The 23802-nt window shown below is 34.4% G+C and overlaps 2 protein-coding genes and 1 pseudogene across 2 annotated transcripts; 1 reads left to right on the plus strand and 2 right to left on the minus strand.

The window, feature by feature from the left end:
• Positions 1-7067: 7067 nt before the first annotated feature.
• LOC104110613 (GRIP domain-containing protein RUD3-like) lies at positions 7068-7992 on the plus strand. The gene is made up of 3 exons (XM_009620140.1): positions 7068-7097; positions 7180-7319; positions 7626-7992. The coding sequence occupies exons 1-3, from the start codon at positions 7068-7070 to the stop codon at positions 7990-7992; spliced, it is 537 nt and encodes a 178-aa protein (XP_009618435.1).
• A 1138-nt stretch (positions 7993-9130) lies between these two features.
• On the minus strand, positions 9131-10780 carry LOC117280140 (uncharacterized). Its single transcript, XM_070200560.1, has 4 exons — positions 10325-10780; positions 9863-9907; positions 9797-9816; positions 9131-9668 (listed from the first exon to the last, which is right to left on the minus strand). The coding sequence occupies exons 1-4, from the start codon at positions 10778-10780 to the stop codon at positions 9131-9133; spliced, it is 1059 nt and encodes a 352-aa protein (XP_070056661.1).
• Positions 10781-14677: 3897 nt separating this feature from the next.
• Positions 14678-18760, minus strand: LOC104110610 (D-galacturonate reductase-like; annotated as a pseudogene).
• Positions 18761-23802: the final 5042 nt, after the last annotated feature.

Consider the following 23802-nt stretch of genomic DNA (forward strand, 5'->3'; position numbering starts at 1 on the left):
TGATGTTAAATCTAGTGATAGATCCATGTAAATCTCATAGATATATATTAGAATCACTTACCCTAAGCTTGTAGATGAAGGTCTAGGTTGAAACCCTTCAAATTCAAGCTCCCAAGTCTCTAAAGTGATGAAGAATGCAATAAAAGTCCAGAAATCCCGTTTATATAGTACAAAATCTGATCTTTCACAGTGTTGACCGCACTTATTATTTGTGTGGTTCGCATTTCCAAGTTCTGCGGCCACACTCCTGCAGTAACTGCACTACCAGTCCTTATTAAATTGACCATAACTTTTTGTACAAATGTCCAAATGCTGGAAACTAGACTCAAAGGGCTTACAACTTTTATTTTTGGACCATCCCCAAATTCTACATAGATTGAGAGATATATGCTCCCGAAGTCACGCAAACAAACCTGCAGATTCCCTGTTGTGGCCCTCAGTGCGGGCCGCAATTTGGCCATTTCCTCCACCCATGGGGGTTTGAGGCCACACATGAGACTTTGCCTCAGCACTCCAAAAAGGGCCTTCCATACTTCAACTGCTCTAGAATATCATCAAAGTGCCGAAATGCTCAAACTTGCTCAAAACTCACCTGAAACACACCTGAGGTCCCTGGGGCCCCATCCACATACCAACAAGTCCTAAAACACAATACGAACTTTCTCGAAGATTCAAATCACATCAAACAATACTAAAACCACAAATTGCACATCAATTCAAGCCTAATGAACTTCCAACTTCTAAAACTCATGTCGAACCATATCAAATCAACTCCGAATGACCTCAAATTTTGTATGCAAGTCCCAAATGACACAACGGAACTATTCCAACTCCCGAAATCGCAATATGAACCCGATATCAATAAAGTCAATTCCCATTCAATTCTCTCAACCTTCCAAACCTTCAACTTTCCAATTTTCCCAAAATGCATCAAATCAACCTACAGACCTCCAAATCCAAATTGGGACATATGCTTAAGTCCAAAATCAGCATACAAAACTATTGGAATCATCAAAATATCATTCTGTAGTCGTCTACACAAAATTCAAACTCTAGTTAACTCTTGCCACTTAAGCTTCTAAAACAAGAATCATTCTTCTAAATCAATCTCGAATCATCCAAAAACTGTACCCGGCCACACACGCAAGTCATATTACACAATATGAAGCTACTCGAGACCTTAAGCCACAGAACGGGACTCAAATTCTCGAAATAACTGGTCGGGTCATTACAAAACTACCCCGTAGGTATCAAATTGTTATGTGATACTAGTTGTGGGTGCTGCGTATGCACGAGGTAACGAGAGTCCATACATAGCTAAAGCATATTTATGTCAGGGTAGACTTAGGACTCTATCATATAATATTTGAATTATTTGAACTCAATTTGCTAGCTTAATTAATTGAATTCATAATTTAAATTGATTTAGGAATATATATTAGGCCGAGCTTTATCACCATGGGTTGTTGGAAAGATATTTTATAAACGGTAAAGGTTATTTTTACTTTATGCTCTTGTACTTGTGTTGTAAACACGTGACTTGTAATTCGATAAGTTTCTTACTTTCATGTGGATTGAATTATGTGAGTTACAGTTTTTACCTCATGGTTGTTGTTGTATTTCATATTTGTTCATAATTTATTATATTGTTTTATTGGACCACTAGTAGGTATCGATGTCGACCCCTCGTCACTACTTCTCTAGGGTTAGGATAGATACTTACTGGGTACGCATTGATTTACATACTCATGCTACGCTTCTGCACTAAATGTACAGGATCTGACATGTTCATTTGGTGGTCATCTTGGCGTATGGGCGCAACTGCTGAGGAGACTTTATGGTAAGCTGCATTTAAGGCTACGTATCGCGGCCCACAAAGTCTCCATCGTATTATTTATTTTATCCTGTCTAATTTACATTCCAAAAGGATATTGTATTATTATTGTACTCTTTAGTAAATGCTCATGCATTTGTGATACCGGATTTTGGGGGTGTTCTAGAATTTGCTTATGGTTTTTCTTAATATTGGTAAACGTTTACTTTATATTTTATTTAAATTGTATGTATCTACGATTCTTAACGTATTAATTTATCTATCTAATAAGATTCATGATTTCAAAACTAATAAAATGAATAATTAAGTTGGTAGTTCACCGTTGGCTTGCCTAACGGCGACGTTGGGCACCATCACGACCTATAGTGGGTTTTGGGTTATCTCATGGGGTTCAATGACTTGTGTTTCTGCAAAATTAATTGTCCGATCGGTTAGATCCACAACAGTTAATTATGATTAACGTTATTTCATGTGGTTGGCCATAGGGCAGATCTAGCTCATTACTTGTGTGCTCGGATGAATCCAAGCTTTAGCTCAAACAATGTACATGTGTTAAAAATTCCTTAAAAAGTATAAATAAGTACTCCCTCCATTCCAGTTTATATGAACCTATTTTCTTTTTGATTTGTTCCAAAAAGAATGATTTTTTTCTAAATTTGGAAACAATTTAGCTTAAACTTACAATTCTACCATTAATGAGAAGTTTTTATAACCACACAAGTATTCTGGGCACCTTTTGGTTTGTTTAGGACCACAAATTTCAAAAGTCTTTATTTTTTCTTAAACTTCGTGCTCAGTCAAACAGATTCACATAAATTGAAACGGAGAGAGTAATAAATTTCGAACCCAATAATCAAATGTGTTGTGCTAGAATTTAAAACTCAACTCATAATGTTTAAATCTTGAATCCCTCTCTTAATGGCTAAATCCATATAATCAAATGATTCTTCACATTTAGTGTTGATTAAGCAAAAAGTCAATTTTCTTTAGATTTTCTAATTTCTCTTTATCTTGTTGCAAATTTAGAGAAATATAATTTTTCTAATACTATATATATTCTGCTGTGTAAAATTAAAGTGGGATATGCACTTGCAATAGATATCCAAGTGTTGATATATATCATGAGCAGAAAACAGATCGAGTAATCTCTTTTAAAATTCAAGACGACCTAAATTTACGAGACATCCAACACTTTATGTTTTACCATGCCGCTCAACATGCTTTACTTTTGTTAAATATCTAATGGGAGGCTTTTCATATCCGCAAAAAGGAGGGAAAAGAGGGAAATTGAATACAATCATTTGATTATATGGATTTAGCTAATCATAGGCGAATTCAAGATTTGAACATTATGAGTTTGAGTTTGAGATTTATCACAAGGTATTTGATTATTGGGTTCGAAAACTATTATTTATTTATACTTTTTAATATGGGTGAGAATCGGTCGGTTCAGGTTCAATTAGATTGTAAATATTTTCGATTCGACATATCGGTTATCGATTTATAAAGATGTTAAATCGAACCGATAAAATATCGGTTAGTGGATATCAGTTAATCAGTTATTGATCGTTATCGATTTACCCGATAAGAATCGAAAACATTCTAAATCTCATGTTTTTATTACATAAATCATGATCATACTATTAAGAGAAAGGAAATAAATTTTTGTTCTTAAGAAAAAAAATATTAAATTTCAACTTTAGAAATCAAAACTTTGCATGTAAAAGTCCCAATGAATGAACTCAATTCTCAAAGTCAACAAAAGAAATATGTTAGTAGGAGTAATTAATAAGATATTCGACAATCTAATCTTATACTATTTCAGTACGAGCGGACATAATCCACAAGAAAATAGTAAAACCTAATCTTGTAAATGCTAAAACATCAATGCAATAAAAGAAACAAATAGAAAAACTAAAAATATGAACAATTAATTCTTTAAAGTTTAAAACCAAAAATCTTAACTGAAGAACAAAGATAAGAAATTCAGAAAAGTTTAAAACTTACCGTAAAGAATAAGGTACGAAGATGAAGAGTGACAACAGACAGAATTGAGAGAATGAGAGAATGAGATTTTATATACTTAGTGGGAAAAATTATAATTTTGATAAAACTTATTGGATTATTGATTAAACCGTTAATAAAATTGAGCAAATCAATCGACCCGAATCGAAAACTGAATAATTAAATAACATTAAATTGTTCTCAAATCATTCGCCCAATAACTCGATAACGATAACCCTATAGCATTTTTTCAGTTCGGACTATTGGTTTTATCCGATTTATGCCCAATCCTAATTTTAACGGATTTTAAAAGGCATGTGTACATTGTTCGAGCTAAAACTACTACTCCACTTGAACCTACAAGTAATGAGCTAGATCTGCCCCTATTAAGCAATGAAACAACGTTAATCATGATCAACTGCTTGTGGATCTAACTTATCGGATCATTAATTCTGCAAAAACACAAGTGTTTAACAAAAAAATAAGATTCTCGGTCAAAGCCTATTTTTAGAAGAACTTGGGTTACTGATAACCAAGAAATTCCGTACTTTCTCAATTATATGAAAGGAAATAAACGTGACAAGAAATATGGAAATAATTGATTGAAAACAAAAGAAAGTAATAGTATTCCAGTAAGAATTAGAAAGTGCCTTTACAAGTGAAATTCTCTTCCCTTATATAGGGGTTTACAAACATAATGTTTCATTCCTTTTATGTATGAGTCATTATGAGCATTAATGACATTAAATGAACCGTTATAATTGGCGATCGTAACTGTCCATGAAGATTCTGCAACGGTTTCAATTCTTCTTCCTCATTAATTGGAGTTTCGTGAATCTTCCCTTTTTATTGTCTTGATTCATTTCATCTGTGTCTCTTCATTGAACAATTTAGGCTTGAGCAATTGCGTCCTTTCATCTTGTGAGTGATCTTTTCATACCTCTTGTAACTCGTGCATCTTTTAATTATTATACTCCAGTTGTCATCATCTTAGTGATCCACGTATCATGCCCTTTCAACCACATATAATATCACGTGTATTATTTATTCTCTACCAATACAAATAGTCCCCCCACTTGCCGAATATTCTGCAATTGAATATTTGGGAAGTGGTACGTATTTATGGAGGGAATATTTTGCCGATGTTTCCCATATATCATTGCGTCTTCTTCAGAACCAACGCATTGCATGTCACTTTCATTTAATGTATGTGCCACGTGGCCTTCGTCGATTGGGTCTGCAATTCTGCGGCGGTTTTTAGGGCTTTCTTGCTGCCGCGTCAGTCACGAAGTAACTGTTTCATTATGACATTTCCTTCATGACTTACTTTACATAACAGTTGCTTTTTCTTATAAATACCTCATGTGCTTTTAGTTCCACGAAATCTTCAATCTACAGCATTTTTCTTATTTAATCATTTTTGTTCTTCAGCACGCATTATTTTCTTATATAACTATGTCTTCGTCAAACCCCGATCCTCGCAGAGTAGTAATTGTAGATGAACTTTCCCCTTCAACTACTCCTGTTAGGAGTAGAAGAGGTGGTAGATTATGTAGTTTAGTATCTGTATCTGTTCGTGGTTCTACTTCCCAAACCAATATTATTACTCCTTCTTCTTCTAGGACTAGGGCTTCTTCAACCGATAGATCTTTTGCCAGAAATAGGAAATAAAGTGAACCCATTCGAGAATCAATGTTTGATAAAATCGTTCCTTAAGAATTTTCTTTCTCTACTGATCGTGAATCGATTAGGAACCAAGTTACTTCTATGACTTTCCATGATCGTGCCGATGTCTATCCTTCCTAGATTACTAATGGCTTAATTTCTCTTGTGCGAAAAGAATCCCACTGGAAATCTGATTTTTCAGTTTTAGTTCCTGGCTCAAACCAAAGGATAACTTCGTACCAGGTTGGTTATTCTTTTGTTTACACATATCCTTTTACCTTAGGTTTCAGATCACTTATTGACCCAGTGATCATAGAATTTTGTCGTTTATTTAATATTTGCTTAGGACAGATTGGTCCTATTGTATGGAGAGTTGTTGCATGTCTGCGATACCTATCTAATTTGGCTTCCTTACCCTTTACCTTTCAACACTTGCTTCATCTTTATTCCCCTAAGTTATTTCATTCAGGGGTCTTTACTCTCGTGGCCAGAAGCAAAAAGGTTTTGGTTAGCCCTGAAGATGATAGAGATCATGGCTGGTACGCACGTTCATTGCTGCTCCCACAATTGGTTTAGTGGGTGAGGAGAACATGCCTTTTTCAGAAAAGTAGAATTTTGCACGTAAGTATTTTTTTAAGTATCTATCTTCTTCTTTTATGAGGGAAGAAGAGACTTACGATCTCGTGAATTTTTTTTTTTCGTTTTCGCAACCATGAAAGTTTTTGAAGAAATACCAAACTTCCGTGCTGGGGTAGAGAAATTGTTGTCGGTTGCTCCTATGGAAAGGAAGGTCTTGGAAATACCTATCTCATAAGTTTGGTTGGAAAGTCAAGACTCATGGTATTCTTCTCTTTAATTTTCCTCCTTTCTTTTGTATTTACTTGGAGGTTACTAACTTTTTCCTCTGCTAGGGTTTCCCATTCGAGGTATCAGTGTCGCATCTATTACTTCATCAAGACTCTCTTTGTCCCTTGCTCAAGAGATGATTTTAAATTCTTCATCAAATAGAAAAGCGGAGGGAGCTTGTGGCTCAGAGGGTGAAGAGGAACAAGAAGAGGGTCCTTTAGTGCGCATGCCTTGGGCTAGGAGGCGCGTTATTTCAGATGATGAAACCACCCTTCCTCCAAGTTCAGTTCCTGTGAATGAGCCTGAAAGTGCTACTTTAGTGAGTTTTGATGAAAAGATAAATATTGCCCCTCGTGACTCTACCAATCAATTATTTTCCCGTGGTTTTGATAGTGAAGATTTTGGTCCTGTTTTCGGAGAAGTACCCCTTTCCTCTTTTCCACTGTCAGTTCCTATTGATTCTCAGATTTTCGCTCCTGTTATTGCTGCTACTGGTCCTCCCGTGGCTGTTTTCACTTCCTCAACTATCCCTATTGCTACCACTTCTCATGTTGAAGTTGGTACTTCCAATAGCAATAGTATGATGAAAAAGGTTACCATAGAAGTCCCCGAGGATGGTAATCTTTTGAAATAATCTGGTCAAGCTGACGTATGGCTAAAACCTCTACTTGGCCCAGTTGAGAAGTCGAAGTTGGAAAGCCACAGTTCCTTGACGTAAATGAATGATATTGTTCATTCATCTTTGAAGGTACAAGTCCTATCTCTTTCCTTTATTTTCCTCGTGATTTTTTATCTATGATTGATAATCACTTCTTCTTTTTCTTTTGTAGATCAACTTGATAGTCACGGAGCTTATGAAGAGAATAGTCCACACTGAACAACTAGTCAACGATTATCGTACGGAGGCGGACAACTTGAAGGAACAATACGAGGGTCTTCAATTGGAGAAAGAAGTTTTAGATGAGGAGAAGTGAGCTTTAGAACAGCAAATAAGAGTGATGGCGGCATAATTGGCAATTAAAAAAGCCTCTTCCAGTCAAGTTGGCAAAGATAAAGACATCCTTGAGTCTTCATTTGCAGAGAAACTTTCCAAAGCTACCGAAGAGATTAGGGGTTTGAAATAACTCCTTAATCAGAAGGAGACCTATGCCGGGGAGCTTGTTCAAACACTCACTCAGGCTTAAGAAGACCTCCGTGCCTCTACTGATAAGGTCCAGTTCTTGGAGAGATCCCTTGCCCCTTTGAAGGCTTTTTATGATGCCTCTTTGACTGAAAGAGAAGAGTTGAAGGCTGAAATTGAGCAATGGGAGAAGGACTATGAGGCTCTCGAAGATAAATCAACTCTTGACGTAAGCTGGGCTTTTCTGAACACGCGCCTCGAGATTTTGATGGAGGCTAGCCAGGAAGATTTTGACTTGAATGCTGAGATTGCAAAGGATAAGGAAACTATTAAAAAAACTCAGCAAAGTCAGAACTTTTCCTCACCTGAGGTCGGAGTTCCCGAAGGTGATGAACTTACTCCTAGTGAAGTTGGTGTTCAAGCCTCTTCTGCTCAAGTCGAATCTTCTCCCGCTGCTGATGATGCCATATTGGATTCTGCCTCTCCCACTGCTGATAGTGTTTCTTTGAATTTTGCCCCATAGTGTTCTTAGTTTGTTTCTTGAACTTTTGATGGGAAGTTTGTTTTGTTTGTTTTTATTTTTTATTTTTGGAATGATTGGCTAGTTTTTACCCATGGTCCATTTTGGGGTTTGTAATCAAACTAATACCTTGGTTTTAACTAAGTTTATATTTAGTTTTAGCCAGGTTTATTATATAATATTTCGTTTGAGTTTATGTTTTACTCTTTGACTTGCATTTTAAAAATGCTTTAGTATTTAGTAATTTTGGTATAGACACGAATTTTATAAAAGAGGACCCTTTTATAAACGACACTAATGAAGAAGACATCTCAACTTCATATTGGTGTAAGTATATGAAAGAAGTAGGAAAATACATATTTCGAAGAGATTTCTTAAATAATTTGAGGAAGTTTCATATTTTGAACTTTCAAATTATATAACACTTTACATGTATTCAAGTAACCTTTTGTACAACATCTCTTTCATAACTATTTTCCTTATAACAGATTTCATAAAATCTAGGGTATATTTTGCAACCCATGACTAACCATTACCCTTAACCTAAATACTCGTAGGATCTTGTAATTTTACATCCGCTAGTTTACACTTTATCAAAGCTTATTACAAAGGTTTTTGAATCAGACTTGTTTTTTGGCTCTTCATTAGCTCTTGATTTTTTATTTTTGGGTTGATCGAGGCTTGACTTGAATTCTGACTCTTTTAGTCTTCTTTAGTCATCGTTGACTTTCAGTCTTCTTTGCCTTCCATAGTCCCCCAAGTGTTAGAGCTTTGAAGTATGAAATCTCGAGCACTTGATTATTCCTTACATGTGATCCATTTCCTAAAAAGGAAAATACATACGGGACTCGGAGGTATATTTTTAGATGATGACTACTTAACCCTTTTTATTTCCATCAGAAAGGTTGTAACCCAGGCCGGGAATAATTTTGTATCTCATGTGTCTTTCAGGTCTAATATCATCATTTGGTGTGGGCTAGCTTTTTGCCTATCATCTAAAATTGTTAGTATAATTTAACTGAACAAAACAAAATCGAAGTTAAGTGATACCTGACTATGGGTATTTCCCTTGCTTAGAAATAATATTTCTTCAAATGAACAGCATTCCAATTCCGAGGTAACACCTTGCCGTCCATGGTTTCTAATTCATAGGCACATTTTCCAGCGATACCTCGAACTTTATAATACCTTCCCAATTTGGGTTCAACTTTCCTGTTCCAGCTGATTTTGTTGATTGAAAAAACCTTTTGAGAATGAAGTCCCCAATCTTGAAGTATCTGAGATGAGCCTTCATGTTGTAGTATCGTTCAATGGTTTGCTTCTGTTCTACCATCCTTATTAGAACTGCTTCTTTTCTTTGCTCGAGTACATCCAAATTCGTTCTTAACTCTTCATCATTTGATTCTTCTGTTGCTTGTGTGAATCTCGTACTTGGCTCTCCTATTTCAACTGGGATTAAGGCTTCTGAACCATAAACAAGTGAAAATGGTATTTCTCTCGTGCCTGTCTTTGTTGTTGTTCGATAAGCCCATAATACTCCTGGTAACACCTCGAGCCAATTGCCTTTTGATTCTTCTAATCTTTTTATCAAATTATTAATAATAATCTTGTTTGTTGACTCAGCTTGTCCATTTGCCACAGGATGATAAGGTGAGGAAGTTATTCGTTTGATTTGCCAACTTTGAAAAAATTATGTGACTTTCGAGCCTATAAACTGTGGGCCATTATCACATACGATTTCTTTTGTCACTCTGAATCGGCATATAACATTCTGCCAAATAAAATTCATTACTTCCTTTTCTCGCACCTGTTTGAAAGCTCCTGCCTCTACCCATTTGGAAAATTAATCCATTAATACTAACAAAAATCATACCTTTCCTTTAGCTTGTGGCAAAGGACCCACTATGTCCATTCTCCACTTCATGAATGATCACGGAAAAATAACCGTGTGTAATAATTCTGCTGGGCGATGCATATTATTGTCATATCATTGGCATCTATCACACTTTGCTACAAAACTTTTTGCATCTTCCTCCATTTTAGGCCAGTAGTATCCTGCTCTAATTAGAGTTTTTTACCAAAGATCTACCTCCTGCGTGATTTCCACAATGCCCCTTATGCACTTCTTTTATCACATATTCTGTTTGAAGAGGTCCAAGGCATCTTGCTAAAGGTCCACCGAATATTTTTCGATATAAATTTTCTCGAATTAAACGGTAACGAGCAGCTTTTCGTCGAAGCGACTGAGACTCTTTTTTCCTTCAGGTATGGTTCCATACTGCAAAAAATTAACAAGCTCGTTTCTCCAATCTCAAGTCAGATTATTGAAACTTACCTCATTTTTATCCTGGTCTAGTACTGAATGAAATAAATATATTACAATAACATTTTCTGCACTTGTTATTTCCGCAACTAAAGCAATATTAGCTAGTGCATCTGCTTCTGCATTTTCTTCCCTGAGTATTTGTACAATCTTCCATGATTGGAATTGCCTTATCAATTCTCGTGCCTTTTCCAAATATTGTTGCATCATCCGTGCCTCTCTAGTTATATAAGTCCCCTGCATCTGATTGACTACCAGCTGAGAATCACTTTTAATCACGATTTGCTCTATGGAGAGTTCTCGTGCCAATTCTAACCCTGGAATTAGAGCTTCGCACTCTGCTTCATTGTTAGTAATAGGGCAATATTTAACTGCTTGTCTTATACTTTCTCCCGAAGGTGAAATTAAAACAATACCCAAATCTGCTCCTTTAATATTTGAGGAGCCATCAGTAAATAGAGTCCACATACCTGGATTAGATCCGGTGAATATTTATAATTCCTTTTCTACTTCAGGAACTATTTTTGTGCTTAAATCTGCTAAAACTTGTGATTTTATTGCAGTTCTAGGTTGGTACATAATATCATACTCACTGAGTTCTATTGCCCACTTGGCTAATCTACCTAACAATTCTTGTTTATGCAAAATATTCCTTAAAGTTTAAGCAGGTATTACGGAAATAGGGTGACATTGAAAGTAAGGTCTTAACTTTCTAGATGCCATAACTAATGCTAAAACAAGTTTTTCTTAATTAGGATATCTAGTCTCAGCATCCAACAAATATTTACTGACATAACAAATTGGAGATTGTTTACCTTTGTCTTCTCATATCAAAAATGCACTTACAGCCATTTCTGAAACTACGAGATAAACGAACAGCCTCTCACCATCTTTTGGTTTAGCCAGCAAAGGTATATTTGATAAGTATGCCTTCAAATTTTTGAGGGCTTGTTGGCATTCTTCATTCAATTTATGAGTCATCACCTCTGGAGGCATACCTGTCATATTCGAATGCGACCAAGCAAAACAAATTGCGTTAGTTTTTAAAAATTCAACTAACTTACTTCTCATTCCTGGGCTCAGGTTTTCTCTAACATAAACTTTTTGATCTGGCCATTGTTCGAATAGCACAACAGCTTCGAGCTCCACAATTGTTGTTTTGATGTTTTAATTCTCCTCTGGTTCTTGAATTACATCCAGACTCGAATCCATATTAGTTTGCTTTGATACATTTTCATATGTGATTTGATTTACCACATCTTCCACAAAATCCTCATTTGTATCAATGCTTTCCTTGTGTGACTGCACCACTGAATTGATATTCTTAGAAGTTTGTTGATCTCCTTGAAATAGTTGAATTCCCCATTTTGAAGGAAACTTAATAACTTGAAATGTCTGTGTCTATTACTTGATATTTTGTCTCTTTAATGACTCCTTCCGCGAATGTAGTTAACATTATCTCGCCCTTCGTAATAACGGTTAAATCGTTGAATCCAGATAAGGAACGTGCTTTTGGTATCATCTGGTCGCCAATTTGCATTTCGTTCGCCACTCGCAATAAGATAATATTCACGGATCTACCTGGATCAATCAAAACTCGTTTTACATTAGTATCTTGTATAAGTAAAGATTTTACCAGTGCATCATTGTGAGGAATCATTAAGCCATCCGCATCTACATCATCAAATGTTATGCTATCTTCTTCCAAGGTTTTTCGAACCCGCTTTCCGTGGGTTACTGTGACTTTTGCCGTCTTTTTCGCAGTTGTGTACGTTACACCGTTGACTTATTCTCCCCCGCTTATCACGTTAATTGTTCTCTTTGGAGATGGAGGTTTTGGAGGTTCTTGCCTATTTTTCATGTAAGACTGTTTACCTTTCTCGTTGAACAGGTCTGTCAAGTATCCCTGCTTCAACAAATGTTCTACCTCACCATGTAATAGTCTGCAATTTGATGTTCTATGGCCGTGATCATTATGAAACTCGCACCAGAAATCTGGATTTTTTCTGTTTGGGTTTGATCTCATTTCCTTTGGTCATCGCACCTTATCTCACATACTCCTTAAAACAGCTACCAAATCAGAAGTACTTATATTGAAACTATAGTCTTCAATCCTTGCATTTGTGTTGGTATCCCCATCACGCATATCTCGATCTTTTATGAACCTAGATGATGATGAACCTGAATCTTTGTTCCTCAATCTATGGTCAGATCGTACATTTTCTGGCTTGGAACGTGTGTCTCACCCTGGGGATCCCATATAAGGCTCATGCCTGTTTTTACCGAACCTCTTTTCAGATTCTGACCGCCTTGGTCCTGTTCTCTCATCAACCTTTGACTGAGCAACGATGTCTTCTTCAATCCGTAGCTTGGTACTATACCTGTTATATACGCCATTCCGTGTTGTGGCAAGAAATTCTCATAAGCTTTTTTTAGCCTTCTCGTGGCTTCTGAACTTTTTTTGTTTAGATTACTAGCGAACGCCATAGCTGCCCAATTATCAGGTACTCTTGGTAGCATCATTCTTTCATGCTGGAATCTATCTACAAATTCTCTGAGCAATTTTGTATCTCCTTGCTTCACTTTGAAGATATCTTCCATTCTTTTTTTAACTTTTTGATCCCCCCAGTGTGCTTTTATAAATAAATCTGCAAGCTCAGCAAAAGAGAATAGAATTTTCAGGTAAAAGAGAATACGATGTTAACGCCCCTTTCGTGACTGTTTCTCCAAACTTTTTGACCAACACTGACTCAATTTCCTGCTTGGTTAAATCATTACCTTTTACTCCTGTGGTGAATGCAGTGACATGGTCACGTGGATCGGTTGTTCCATCATATTTTGGGATGTCAGGCATTTTGAACTTCTTGGGAATGGGCAATAGAGTCGCGCTTGGTTTCCAGGGTTGTTGCGAATATTTGTCAATATCCACTCCCTTAATCACAGGTGGTACACCAGGTATTTGCTGGATGCGGTCGTTTTGTTCTTTCACCTGTTTATGCAAAGTTAGTAGTAAAGTTTGTAAATCAGAATTATTTGGTGTACGTGGTCTCCCATCACGTGACTCATTGGGAGTTCCCCCGCTTCCTGAATTAGCAAGCCCTGAGAGTGAAATTTCCACAGTTGCAGTATTATTTGGGGAAGGAGTTGGTGGTATAGTTGACAGTCCCCTCACGAAAGCTTGGAGAGAATTATTCACGTGTTCATCGATCAACTGTTTCACAACATCCTGCTCAACGGTCTGCTCATCTCCATGTTGTTCATTCGTGTGAGTAGCAAATCTTTCAGGTGTTCCTTCTCGAGAAGTGCGTGGAGATCCCTGAGGTGATGGAACTGGAGTTCCTTCTACCTGTTGGTTGTTGTCATTGACAGTTGACATGATTTGGTTGTGAGAGAGAAAGATTTGAAAAGTAAAAAGATTATCAGATTTCCGGTAACGGAACTAATTTATTTAACCAAAAAATAAGATTCTCGGTCAAAGCCTATTTTTAGAAGAACCCGGGTTACTTATAACCAAGAAATTCCGTACTTTCTCAATTATATGAAGGAAAATAAACGTGACAAGAAATATGAAAATAATTGATTGAAAATAAAAGAAAATAATTGTATTCCAGTAAGAATCAAAACGTGCCTTTACAAGTGAAATTCTCTTTCCTTATATAGGGTTTACAAATATAACGTTTCATTCCTTTTATGTCTGAGTCATTATGAGCATTAATGACATTAAATGAACCGTTATAATTGGCGATCGTAACTGTCCATGAAGATTCTGCAACGGTTCTGATTCATCTTCCTCATTAATTAGAGGTTCGTGAATGTTCCCTTTTTATTGTCTTGATTCATTTCATTTGTGTCTCTTCATTGAACAATTTAGGCTCGAGCAACTGCGTCCTTTCATCTCGTGAGTGATTTGTTCGTCCCTCTTGTAACTCGTACATCTTTTAATTATTACACTCTAGTTATCATCTTTTTAGTGATCCACATATCATGCCCTGTCAGCCACATATAATTCCACGTATATTATTTATTTTCTACCGATACAACAAATAATTTAACACTATGAGATAACGTTGTGGTTGGTTTGGCTGCCAACGAGATAAGTGTTGGTTATGGATGGTCTATTGCCCACATATAGTTCAACCCAAAAGGTTTATTGTGCATGTACGAATAGTCTGTTGCAAAGCACAGTGGCATTGCTGGACTAGAGATATTGAGATGTGACATGTATATTTGCTACTATTTTTTTTATAAATATCTTTTTTAATGAAATACTTTATTCATGCATCATAGTAATTTGAAAACTTAATTTATTCAGCGACTGATCACTTAATTTTTTTAATAAAAAATTTAAACAAATATTTTCATTGCTCAAGAAATTAAATGGGTTTATTGTAACTTTATGAATCTTGAAATGTAATTAATTCGCCAAGACAACAATTACATCTCTGCATCTAATTGCAGGAAAATATCATGAGGTCCATAAAGAGAGGCCATGCTAAAACCTCTACGCTGTGGAAGCTCACTTATTTTCTTCGACTCTTCTTCAGAAAGTGACCAATCAAATATTTGAAGGTTCTCTTTCATTCTCTCCTTGTTGAAACTCTTTGTAACAAGATTCACCCCTTGCTCATAAACCCACCTCAATGCTACCTGCACAAAGTCAATTAATTTTTATATTATCATGTCATTTAAAAAATAAATACGGATAGTAATCTATATTACGTGAAAATAAGATTATATTGTACTAGTAGTGTAAAAATATTTTACACAACCAGTATGGTCAAAGGTGTATCCAGTGTAAAAGCAATGAGTTTAGTTGAATCCATAACTTTCGCTCATACCCTGTATTTTTGCCCAAAAATATATTATTAAATCTGTACCAACAATGAATTTGAACACATTAAATTAGATGAGATGTGGTAAAATTAAGAATTTGAAAACATAAAGTTCAAATCCTAATCTAAGTATGGTGTGGTTATACCTCGAACAAAAAATAGATCTCGCCGGTAGCTAAACTAAGGCCATTTAGAATTAGGAATACGCATAATCGGTCCAATTCTTGTTTGGTCATGAAAATCGGAAAATAGTTTAACATTAAAATCTCTTTTATAGTACAAGTTCTACGCATAATGAACATGACTTAATGCCATTTTTTATATATGAAAACTTGTTTTATGATCGAAGAAAATTAAAACATAGAATTGGAGACAAAAGGAAGAGTATTGAAAGAGTGTTTGATAAGAAACCTAGACAAGAAAAAGAATCAAACAAGAAAATGAAAAACATAAGAAAACAAGAGAAATTAAAAAAAAAAAAAAACCTGAGCAGTGGTTTTTCCTTTGGATTTGGCAATTTCAGTTAAAACATCACATTCACAACTCTGTTATCACCCCATAATGTATTATTTGAACCCAAGGGAGAATAAGCAGTGATTTGTATTCCCTTTGCCTTGCAAAATTCCCTCAGTTGCTTTTGTTGCCACATTGGGTTCATCTCCGCCTTTTCAAAACACAAGAAAACAAAGGCATCTATAAAACAAACATTGCAGTTTACTTCTAATTACAAATAAATTGTCAGAAAACAAATTTAGTGACGTTTTCAAAGCAGCAGCAACATCAATAACATACCTAATGTGATCTCATAAGTAGGGTATAAAGAGGGAGAGATGTACAGAGATTTTATCCCTGCTTTATGTGAAGTAGAGATATTATTTCTAATAGTCCCTCAACTCCAAAAAAAAAAAATTTCAAAATAGGTTTGAAAAGTAATAGAGTAAAATCTGACATTTTCAAAAGCAAAGAATTAAAACACCAACCGAGCAGAGACGGATTCAAGAGTTTTAAGTCAATGGATATGAAGTAGCACTCCACCAAGTTTTCCTTTGTGACGTTAGTGGATGCATAGTTAAAATAAATACACAAATATTTAAAATATTTACATATGTATATATTTCGAGTTGCAGGCAATGAGTACGTCCAGATAAAAAATGTGCACCTGCCCCTTGGAGTGGGTTGGTTCAGTCAATTTACTCCATTTGATCCTTTTTATCCGTCATTTTACTTAAAAAACAATTGATTTTAACACATTAAAAAATCAAAAAGACATTAATTATTTTTCTATATTTCCTTATTTTGACTACTCCAAGAAGGTATTTAGAAGAGATAAGGTAATTTAGTCAAACATTTCTTACAAAATTACAATTATTATTAGGTGATTTTTTTATCCGTCGTTATAGAAAGAAAAAAAAATTGATTTTACAACATTAAAAAATCAAAAAGACATTAATTATTTTTTCAATATTTCCTACTCTGACTACTCCAAGAAGGTATTTAGAAGAGATAAGGTAATTTTAGTCAAATATTTCTTATAAAATTACAACTATTATTAGGTAATTTTCTTAATGGACATTCCAAAACCTTAAACAACAACAACGTAACAACAATATATGATCAAGTGTAATTTCACAAGTAGAGTAATATGCACGCAGTCTTACTCCTATCTTGTACATATAGAAAGACTGCTTCCAATAGACAAGCGTACTAACACCTTAAAATAGATTTTAAAAATGGATTATTTTTATCTTGGGGAGCTGAAAAGATTGGAAAAAAGACTCACTTGATTGATAGCTGGAGGAATTTTAGCAATGGAAAGGAGTTCCTCAAGCTTTTTGCAAGAGAAATTACTAACACCAATTCCTTTTGTGAGGCCAAGACTCTTGCATTCTTCCATTCCTTCCCACACACCTTTGATATCCAATGGGTAAATGATTTCTTTTGGAACTGGGAGTTTTTGTATCGTTTCACTTATTCTCAGAGGCATGTGAATTAGATACATATCCACATATTCCAATTGCAAATTTCTGCACCAAAAAGGTACAAAAGTTTTGACTTACTTCGACAAGATTTTGGAGCAGATTTGAATGTTTGCTAAAAAAAAAACTATAAATTAAATACTTGATAACTCTTGGTACCACGACTCTCTTGTAATGTGTACAATGGTAGGATATCCTATGGGGTTAGTTATCCTACTGTTTATATGGGATAGTTAATTCCACCATTTTAATGTAAAATTTATCACAGAATTAGCTAATAAATATAATCAAGCATGAAATAAATATAACCTTAAATTATTTCTCGAAATTATTATCCTTATCTCATGTACCAAACGACTTAGTAAGATTTAATTCAATTCATTCTTTTCGTAGAAACGGTTTAATTTCCTTGAATTGGTTTGCAACTCTAATGGTTGACACTGACGATAGACATTGGTTGTATATCCTTGAATTGGTTTGCAACTCTAATGGTTGACACTGACGATAGACATTGGTTGTTTTGTTTTTCGTCGCACTTCCAAGACACTTCATAAACGCGTCGCGTAACAGCTGAACACATAAATTTTGGAACCAATGCAAACGAAGCATGTCCAAAAGTAAACCAACCTCACTACTACAAAAAATAATCGGATTTCAAAGTAACACGATCTCTTTCAAAAAATTCACATGGTGTTACAGCGGTGCATTTCGGATCCTCCAAAAATACTGCATTATTAGAGGATCTGACACAAATACGGCAACATTTTGAAGAGTCCACGCAACATAGATTATAAATTATGTCATTGAATTTATCGCAATATAACTCACGGTTACACCTACTTACTCAACATTATATTTTTTATTTAGCCCTTCTAAAAGGAATATTGGCTCTAAAAATTTCATTTATGTCTACCAAAACGACAGGAAATGTTTCGGCAAAAGTAGGCATACGACGTACGAAAAATAAATTAAATTTATGAAAATTACATAAAAAATAATATAAGTCATAATAGTTAATAATCCAAAGTATTTAAGAAAAGTGTGGTCAAAGAACAACCTCTTTCAACTCCCCAAATAGTATATCCTCACATAAATTGGTACAAATGAAGTACTCCCTCACTTTTACTTGTCCAATATTTTAAAAATAAATTCACTTTTACTTGTCACTTTTAGCATATCAAGAGAAGACAGTTTCATCTTTCATGTTATACCCACAGTATTAATTACTCATTTCAAATCATTTTCTAAAATTCATTAAAAATATGCATCAATTAATATGAGTATCATGGTAAATTATGCAGCTTATTTATTAATGAACGGGGGTATCATTACCGAAGACTGAGTTTACAAGCAGGAACAACTTGATCACGTTCAGCAAAAGTGGACCATAACTTAGTAGTGATGAAAAGCTCATCCCTCGACTTGATGATACCAAGATGAAGAGCCTCAACAATGGCTTCTCCGAGAGACTTTTCCGATGGATAAATAAATGCCGTGTCGAAGTGGCGGTAGCCGGCTTTAATAGCTTCTAATAGGGTAGATTTCACTGTCTCCGCCGACTCCGCCGGCGGAGATGAAGAAGCAGTTCCCATGCCAATCACTGGCATGGCCTTGTCACAATTGTTCAAACTTACTTCTTGCATTTTTGGCCTTGTTGTGTGAATGTCTTGATACTAAACTTAAAATGCTCAACTTTAGTACTTGGTAAGAGTATTTGTATTTAGAAAAAACTTTCGTTCTTTTTTGGTAAATTGAAAATTTGCAAAATCTTTAATAATTTACCTTGCATAGATCTTGGGATTATTATAGACAAATGAGTAATTCTCACATATAATTAATAAGTGCGGAAAAGACTTTAATTATGCGGAAAAAGAATCATTTGTCTATTTGGAATTTAAGTTATTTCATCTTGACATGTCAGGAAAAAAAACAGGTATATACTAATGACACTTTATCTTCTTGGATTTTTGAAATATCTTCCCGAACATTTTAAGAAAATTATACAAGGTATATCTTATTTCATTTTATATTATAATTGCTATAAATAGTCACTATCTATACATTAAAAGGAAAAACAAATTCGCAACCGGAGTTTACTTTTGTTGTTTTCGCAGTATGAAGCTTGTATTTAATTTGAATTTATTTAAAATACCGTTTTACATAATGAGAAATGTTGCCTTATGTAGATTATGGACCGTTTAGACGCGGCAATAAAAATGGGTGAATGACACAGTTATCCACAAAAATAAAATTATTTACCCTTACCTACCCATTTATTTTTCTACCCATCAATCTAATTACATTTCCTACCCATAGTAATTTTTGCGGAGAATTTTCTCTTTTTTCTCCAATTCTTTTTTATTTCTATGTTTCTTTTCTTTTTTCCTTTTTTTCTTTCTTTTCTCCTTTTTTCTCGTTTTTTTTTTTTTTTCTCTCTCTCTTTTATTCATTTATTTTTGCACAAATCGTATTGTTATTTCTATCATAACTTATTTCACACTCAAATTTGACTCCTTCTTTATTTTTTTATTTTTTTTCTTTTCTTTATTTCTTGTTCCATTTCTAATTCCACGTGATTGCCATGCAAACCTTATCTCCTTCCCTACAAATATTAGTACACACTCTACATTAGCAATAACACCAAATCTCCATATATACTACTAGTTAGTATAGAAATGATAATAAAATATTGAAAAATGCAATAAAAGTATAAGTAGCAAAAAAGACTTCTAGTACCATATGATATCAATATGGTATACATTTATACCAACAGAGTATATGATTTCTCTAGAATATTGCTACAACTATGTGCAACTATACCACTCTACCAAAATATTAAAGGATGCAATAAAAGTATGAGAAATTACATGCTCGCATTGCAAGCTAAATATTCGCAAAGCAACTTGCTCAATTTGTATACTAACAGGGTATATAGTTATATGGGGTCGTTCCAACAATTGCATGTAACTATAAAAACTATTACATAATACACATAATCTATGTCCATCGGCACAAAAAAAATTCAGCACTGCAAATCATGTTCATATAAATAATTCCAGAATAAAATCCACTTAAATATGTAGCTAAAACAACCAAAACAATGTTCAAACTACCATATGATAACAATATGGCATATAACTATACCAACATGGTATACAGTTTTACTGATTAATTTTCGGCAACTATATGACTATACTACTATTACATAACACACATGCATAAAGAGAAAAATAAAAAAATAGTGTATCACATATTAATATAATAAAGTATTTCAAGATATTGTACTATATTACTATTATTAAAAGAAAATCAAATAGTGTATCAATTAAATGCAGCTAATACAACCAAAAAAGAATTCAACTAATATATGATACGAATATAGTATATAGCTATACTAATAGGGTATATAGTTGTATGGGGTCGTTCCAACAACTGCATATAACTATAAAAACTATTACATATTATACAAAATCTATGTCCATAGGTACAAGAAAATCCAACATAGCAAAATATGATCATATAAATTATTTCAGAATATAATTCACTTACAAATATAGCTAAAACAACCAAAAAATATTTTAACTACCATATGATACCAATATGACATATAATTATACAATTAGGGTATACCGTTCTACTAATTAATTTCAGGCAATTATATATGACTATACTATTATTACATAATATACATGCATAAAGAGAAAAATTAAAAAATAGTGTACAACATACTAATATAATAATATATTTTAAAATATTATACTATAATACTATTATATAAAACAAATGCATAAAGAAAAAATCAAAATGATTACATAATACATATGCAAAAAGGAAAATTAAAAAAATTTAAGATATTGCACTATTCTACTATTATTAAAGAAAAATCAAATAGTGTACCAATTAAATGTAGCTAATACAACCAAAAAAGGTTCCAACTAACATATGATACCAGTATAGTGTATATATATATACCAACAGGGTATACAGTTGTACGCAAAGAGTTTAAAAAAGATTTTTTTAATTCAATTATTAAACTGAAATAATATCAGTTGTCACATAATCTAATTAACTCAATTTTGTGCGTCATCGATTATACTAAAATTTAGATATATTATAATAATATACTATATACTATTTTGAAATGGAGAATAAATTAATAAAAAATATTCAGTAGACACATAGATCCTATAGAAGAAAAATATTTATTTATATTTGAGAAGACAATAAAAGAAAAAATAGGTTGGGGCAATTAATGGGGTTTCACGTTATTCGAGATTAGAAAGAAAAGGATTTTGAAAATAGGTAGTTGAGTAAATATTTTAGATTGCATAGGTACACATTGTAAGACAAATTAGAATGAGCAGTAACGGGTAATTAAAATTGCCTGAATAGGCATTTAGAGTAGATTTCCCAATAAAATTTTGAAAGGATCCATTAACAATTTTGCCGTCCAAACCCTAAGCAATAGTTGAGCTATGTATTTTTTTTTTGGGTTTTTCGTCTCCTATTTGGTACTCACTTTGGGCTCGACTAATTAGATTCATGTCGGAAAATTCCACTTTAGGTGGTAAATCGCTCCCTAATAATGGCAGTACCAATTTCGGGACTCAAACTCGAGACCTTTATTTTTTTGGGTAAAAAACAGCTTTCTTTTTAACCAAAAATATGCGTTACAAAACCAGGAATTGCTGACCAATTCCTACACTATGTATGACAACTCTATGCATCTTCTATACACTACCCAGCCAATAACAATATTTGGTTCCATCTATATCCTATACACGTCACAGTTAACTATTCAAAGTGCAAAAGAAAAAATACATCTCAAAGTTCATAGAACCTAAATATACTATGGAAACCAGTTCAATGCCTCCAAATGCTTATGTCGGCTGGGGTATAAATTGCCTTTGATGTGTATGTAGACTGCAATCTCTCTACAGCGTCTACCTGGAGATGAACTCTCACTCTGAAATCTAATCTTGTTTTTGTCTCTCCATATAAGATATATCATCATCCCAAAAGTAGCTGAAACAATTGTCCCATATCCGTTTTTTCCTTTTGGCACAAATGGTCACCCATTGTACTTTCTCCTATTATATTTTTATTTGCCTGGTACATCCCATCCAAGTCAAGAGTCTAAGCCAAATACTCTTTGTATATTCACATTCAAAGAATAGATGCTTGGAGTGTTCATCAGCTAGACCACAGAAAACACAAGTTTGGGGCACTTGAATACAAAATTTATGTAGTCTCTCGACACTAGGTAGCCTACCTTGAATAACCAGCCATTTGAATTTGTATCTAGGGTGTAAATGTAGATGTAAGGTTAGGATTTTCAAGGGCACCTGTGGGAATTAAGGAATCCGCAACTGGTACAGCTTCTTGATGTTGAATCTTTCATCAGGGCATTGCAGTTGAACTAATCTTGAAGTCGGGTCACCTTGCAAGGTAGGTAGTTCAATAATAAGTTTCCTGAGTTTAAGGATTTTCCTCACAACTTAGGCTGCATTCTTGGGTATGGGCATACTATCCATAGTTTGATGCTTAATGTAGTAAGCATGAATCCATCTTATCGACAAATATTCGGTCCTTCTTCTTTGTGATAGCCCATAGGTGTTTTGCCATAGATGCTTTATTCCAATGGTAGAGATTTATCACATTCAAATCCCCAATAGCTTGTGGAATACATATCTTCTCCCATGACACCAAAGCCTTCCTAGAGATAGCAGATGTACCTGTCCACAGGAATGTCCTACATATATCTTTAATCATTTTCAACACCTTCTTTGGTAGTAGGAAGATTTGTGTCCAGTAGGATTGTACTCTAAATATCACAGATTTTATAAGTTGTAATCTTCCTGAGTATGACAGCATCTTTAATGTCCAGCAGTTGATTTTAGCGGTGATTTTCTCCACCAGTGGCCAGCATTGTAGAATAGAAAGTTTTCTGGATGCTAGTGGTATACCAAAGTATCTGAAAGGTAATGTGCCCTCATTATAGCCAAATTCATGTAAGATGTCCTCTTTAAAGGTTGCAGATATGCCAGCAAGGTAAATGGAACTCTTGTCTGCATTTGCCTGTAACCCTGAGGCCTTTGAGAATTTCATAAATTCCTGCTCAACCAGCTTAATAAAAGGGAGGTATACCCTGCAAAACATCAACAGATCATCAGCAAAACATATATGGATCACCCCATATTTTTGCATATAGGATGGAAGTGAAACTCCTTGTTTAAGTTCAGCTAATCAAATTCCCTTTGTAGATATTCCATAGCAAGAACAAACAGGTAAGGTGACATAGGGTCACCTTGCCTTATTCCTCTTTGTCCTTTGAAAGGTTTAGTAAGGCTACCATTAAGAGTCAAAGAATAAGTAGCAGTTGTTATGCATTCCATGATCCACTCAATAAATTGTGTGGGAATCCCAGCTCAATCAATAGTCTTTTCATAAATTACCAATCCAGTGTGTCATAGGCCTTCCTAAGATCAACCTTGAGCACACACCTTGCTAAAATACTCTTCCTGTTGTAGCCTTTGAATAACTCATGAGTGAATAGGTTATTATCAGTGATGCTCCTACTTTCAATGAAAGTTGATTGAGATCCTCCAACCAATCACCTACTAGTGTCTTTAGCCTCCCAGAGATCACTTTTGTAATGATCTTGAACAATGTTGTACAACAT

Source organism: Nicotiana tomentosiformis, chromosome 4 (assembly GCF_000390325.3).
Source record: "Nicotiana tomentosiformis chromosome 4, ASM39032v3, whole genome shotgun sequence".
Taxonomy (NCBI): Eukaryota; Viridiplantae; Streptophyta; class Magnoliopsida; order Solanales; family Solanaceae; genus Nicotiana; species Nicotiana tomentosiformis.

Coding starts and splice junctions, on each gene's coding strand:
- LOC104110613 (XM_009620140.1), top strand. CDS start 7,068: ATGAATGATATTGTTCATTCATCTTTGAAG. Junction 7,098..7,179: donor TTGTTCATTCATCTTTGAAG/GTACAAGTCCTA, acceptor TTTCTTTTGTAG/ATCAACTTGATAGTCACGGA. Junction 7,320..7,625: donor GAAGTTTTAGATGAGGAGAA/GTGAGCTTTAGA, acceptor TTTGACTGAAAG/AGAAGAGTTGAAGGCTGAAA.
- LOC117280140 (XM_070200560.1), bottom strand. CDS start 10,780: ATGTGGACTCTATTTACTGATGGCTCCTCAAATATTAAAGGAGCAGAT. Junction 9,817..9,862: donor TGCCACAAGCTAAAGGAAAG/GTATGATTTTTG, acceptor CCAAATGGGTAG/AGGCAGGAGCTTTCAAACAG. Junction 9,669..9,796: donor AGGCAGGAGCTTTCAAACAG/GTGCGAGAAAAG, acceptor ATTTTTTCAAAG/TTGGCAAATCAAACGAATAA.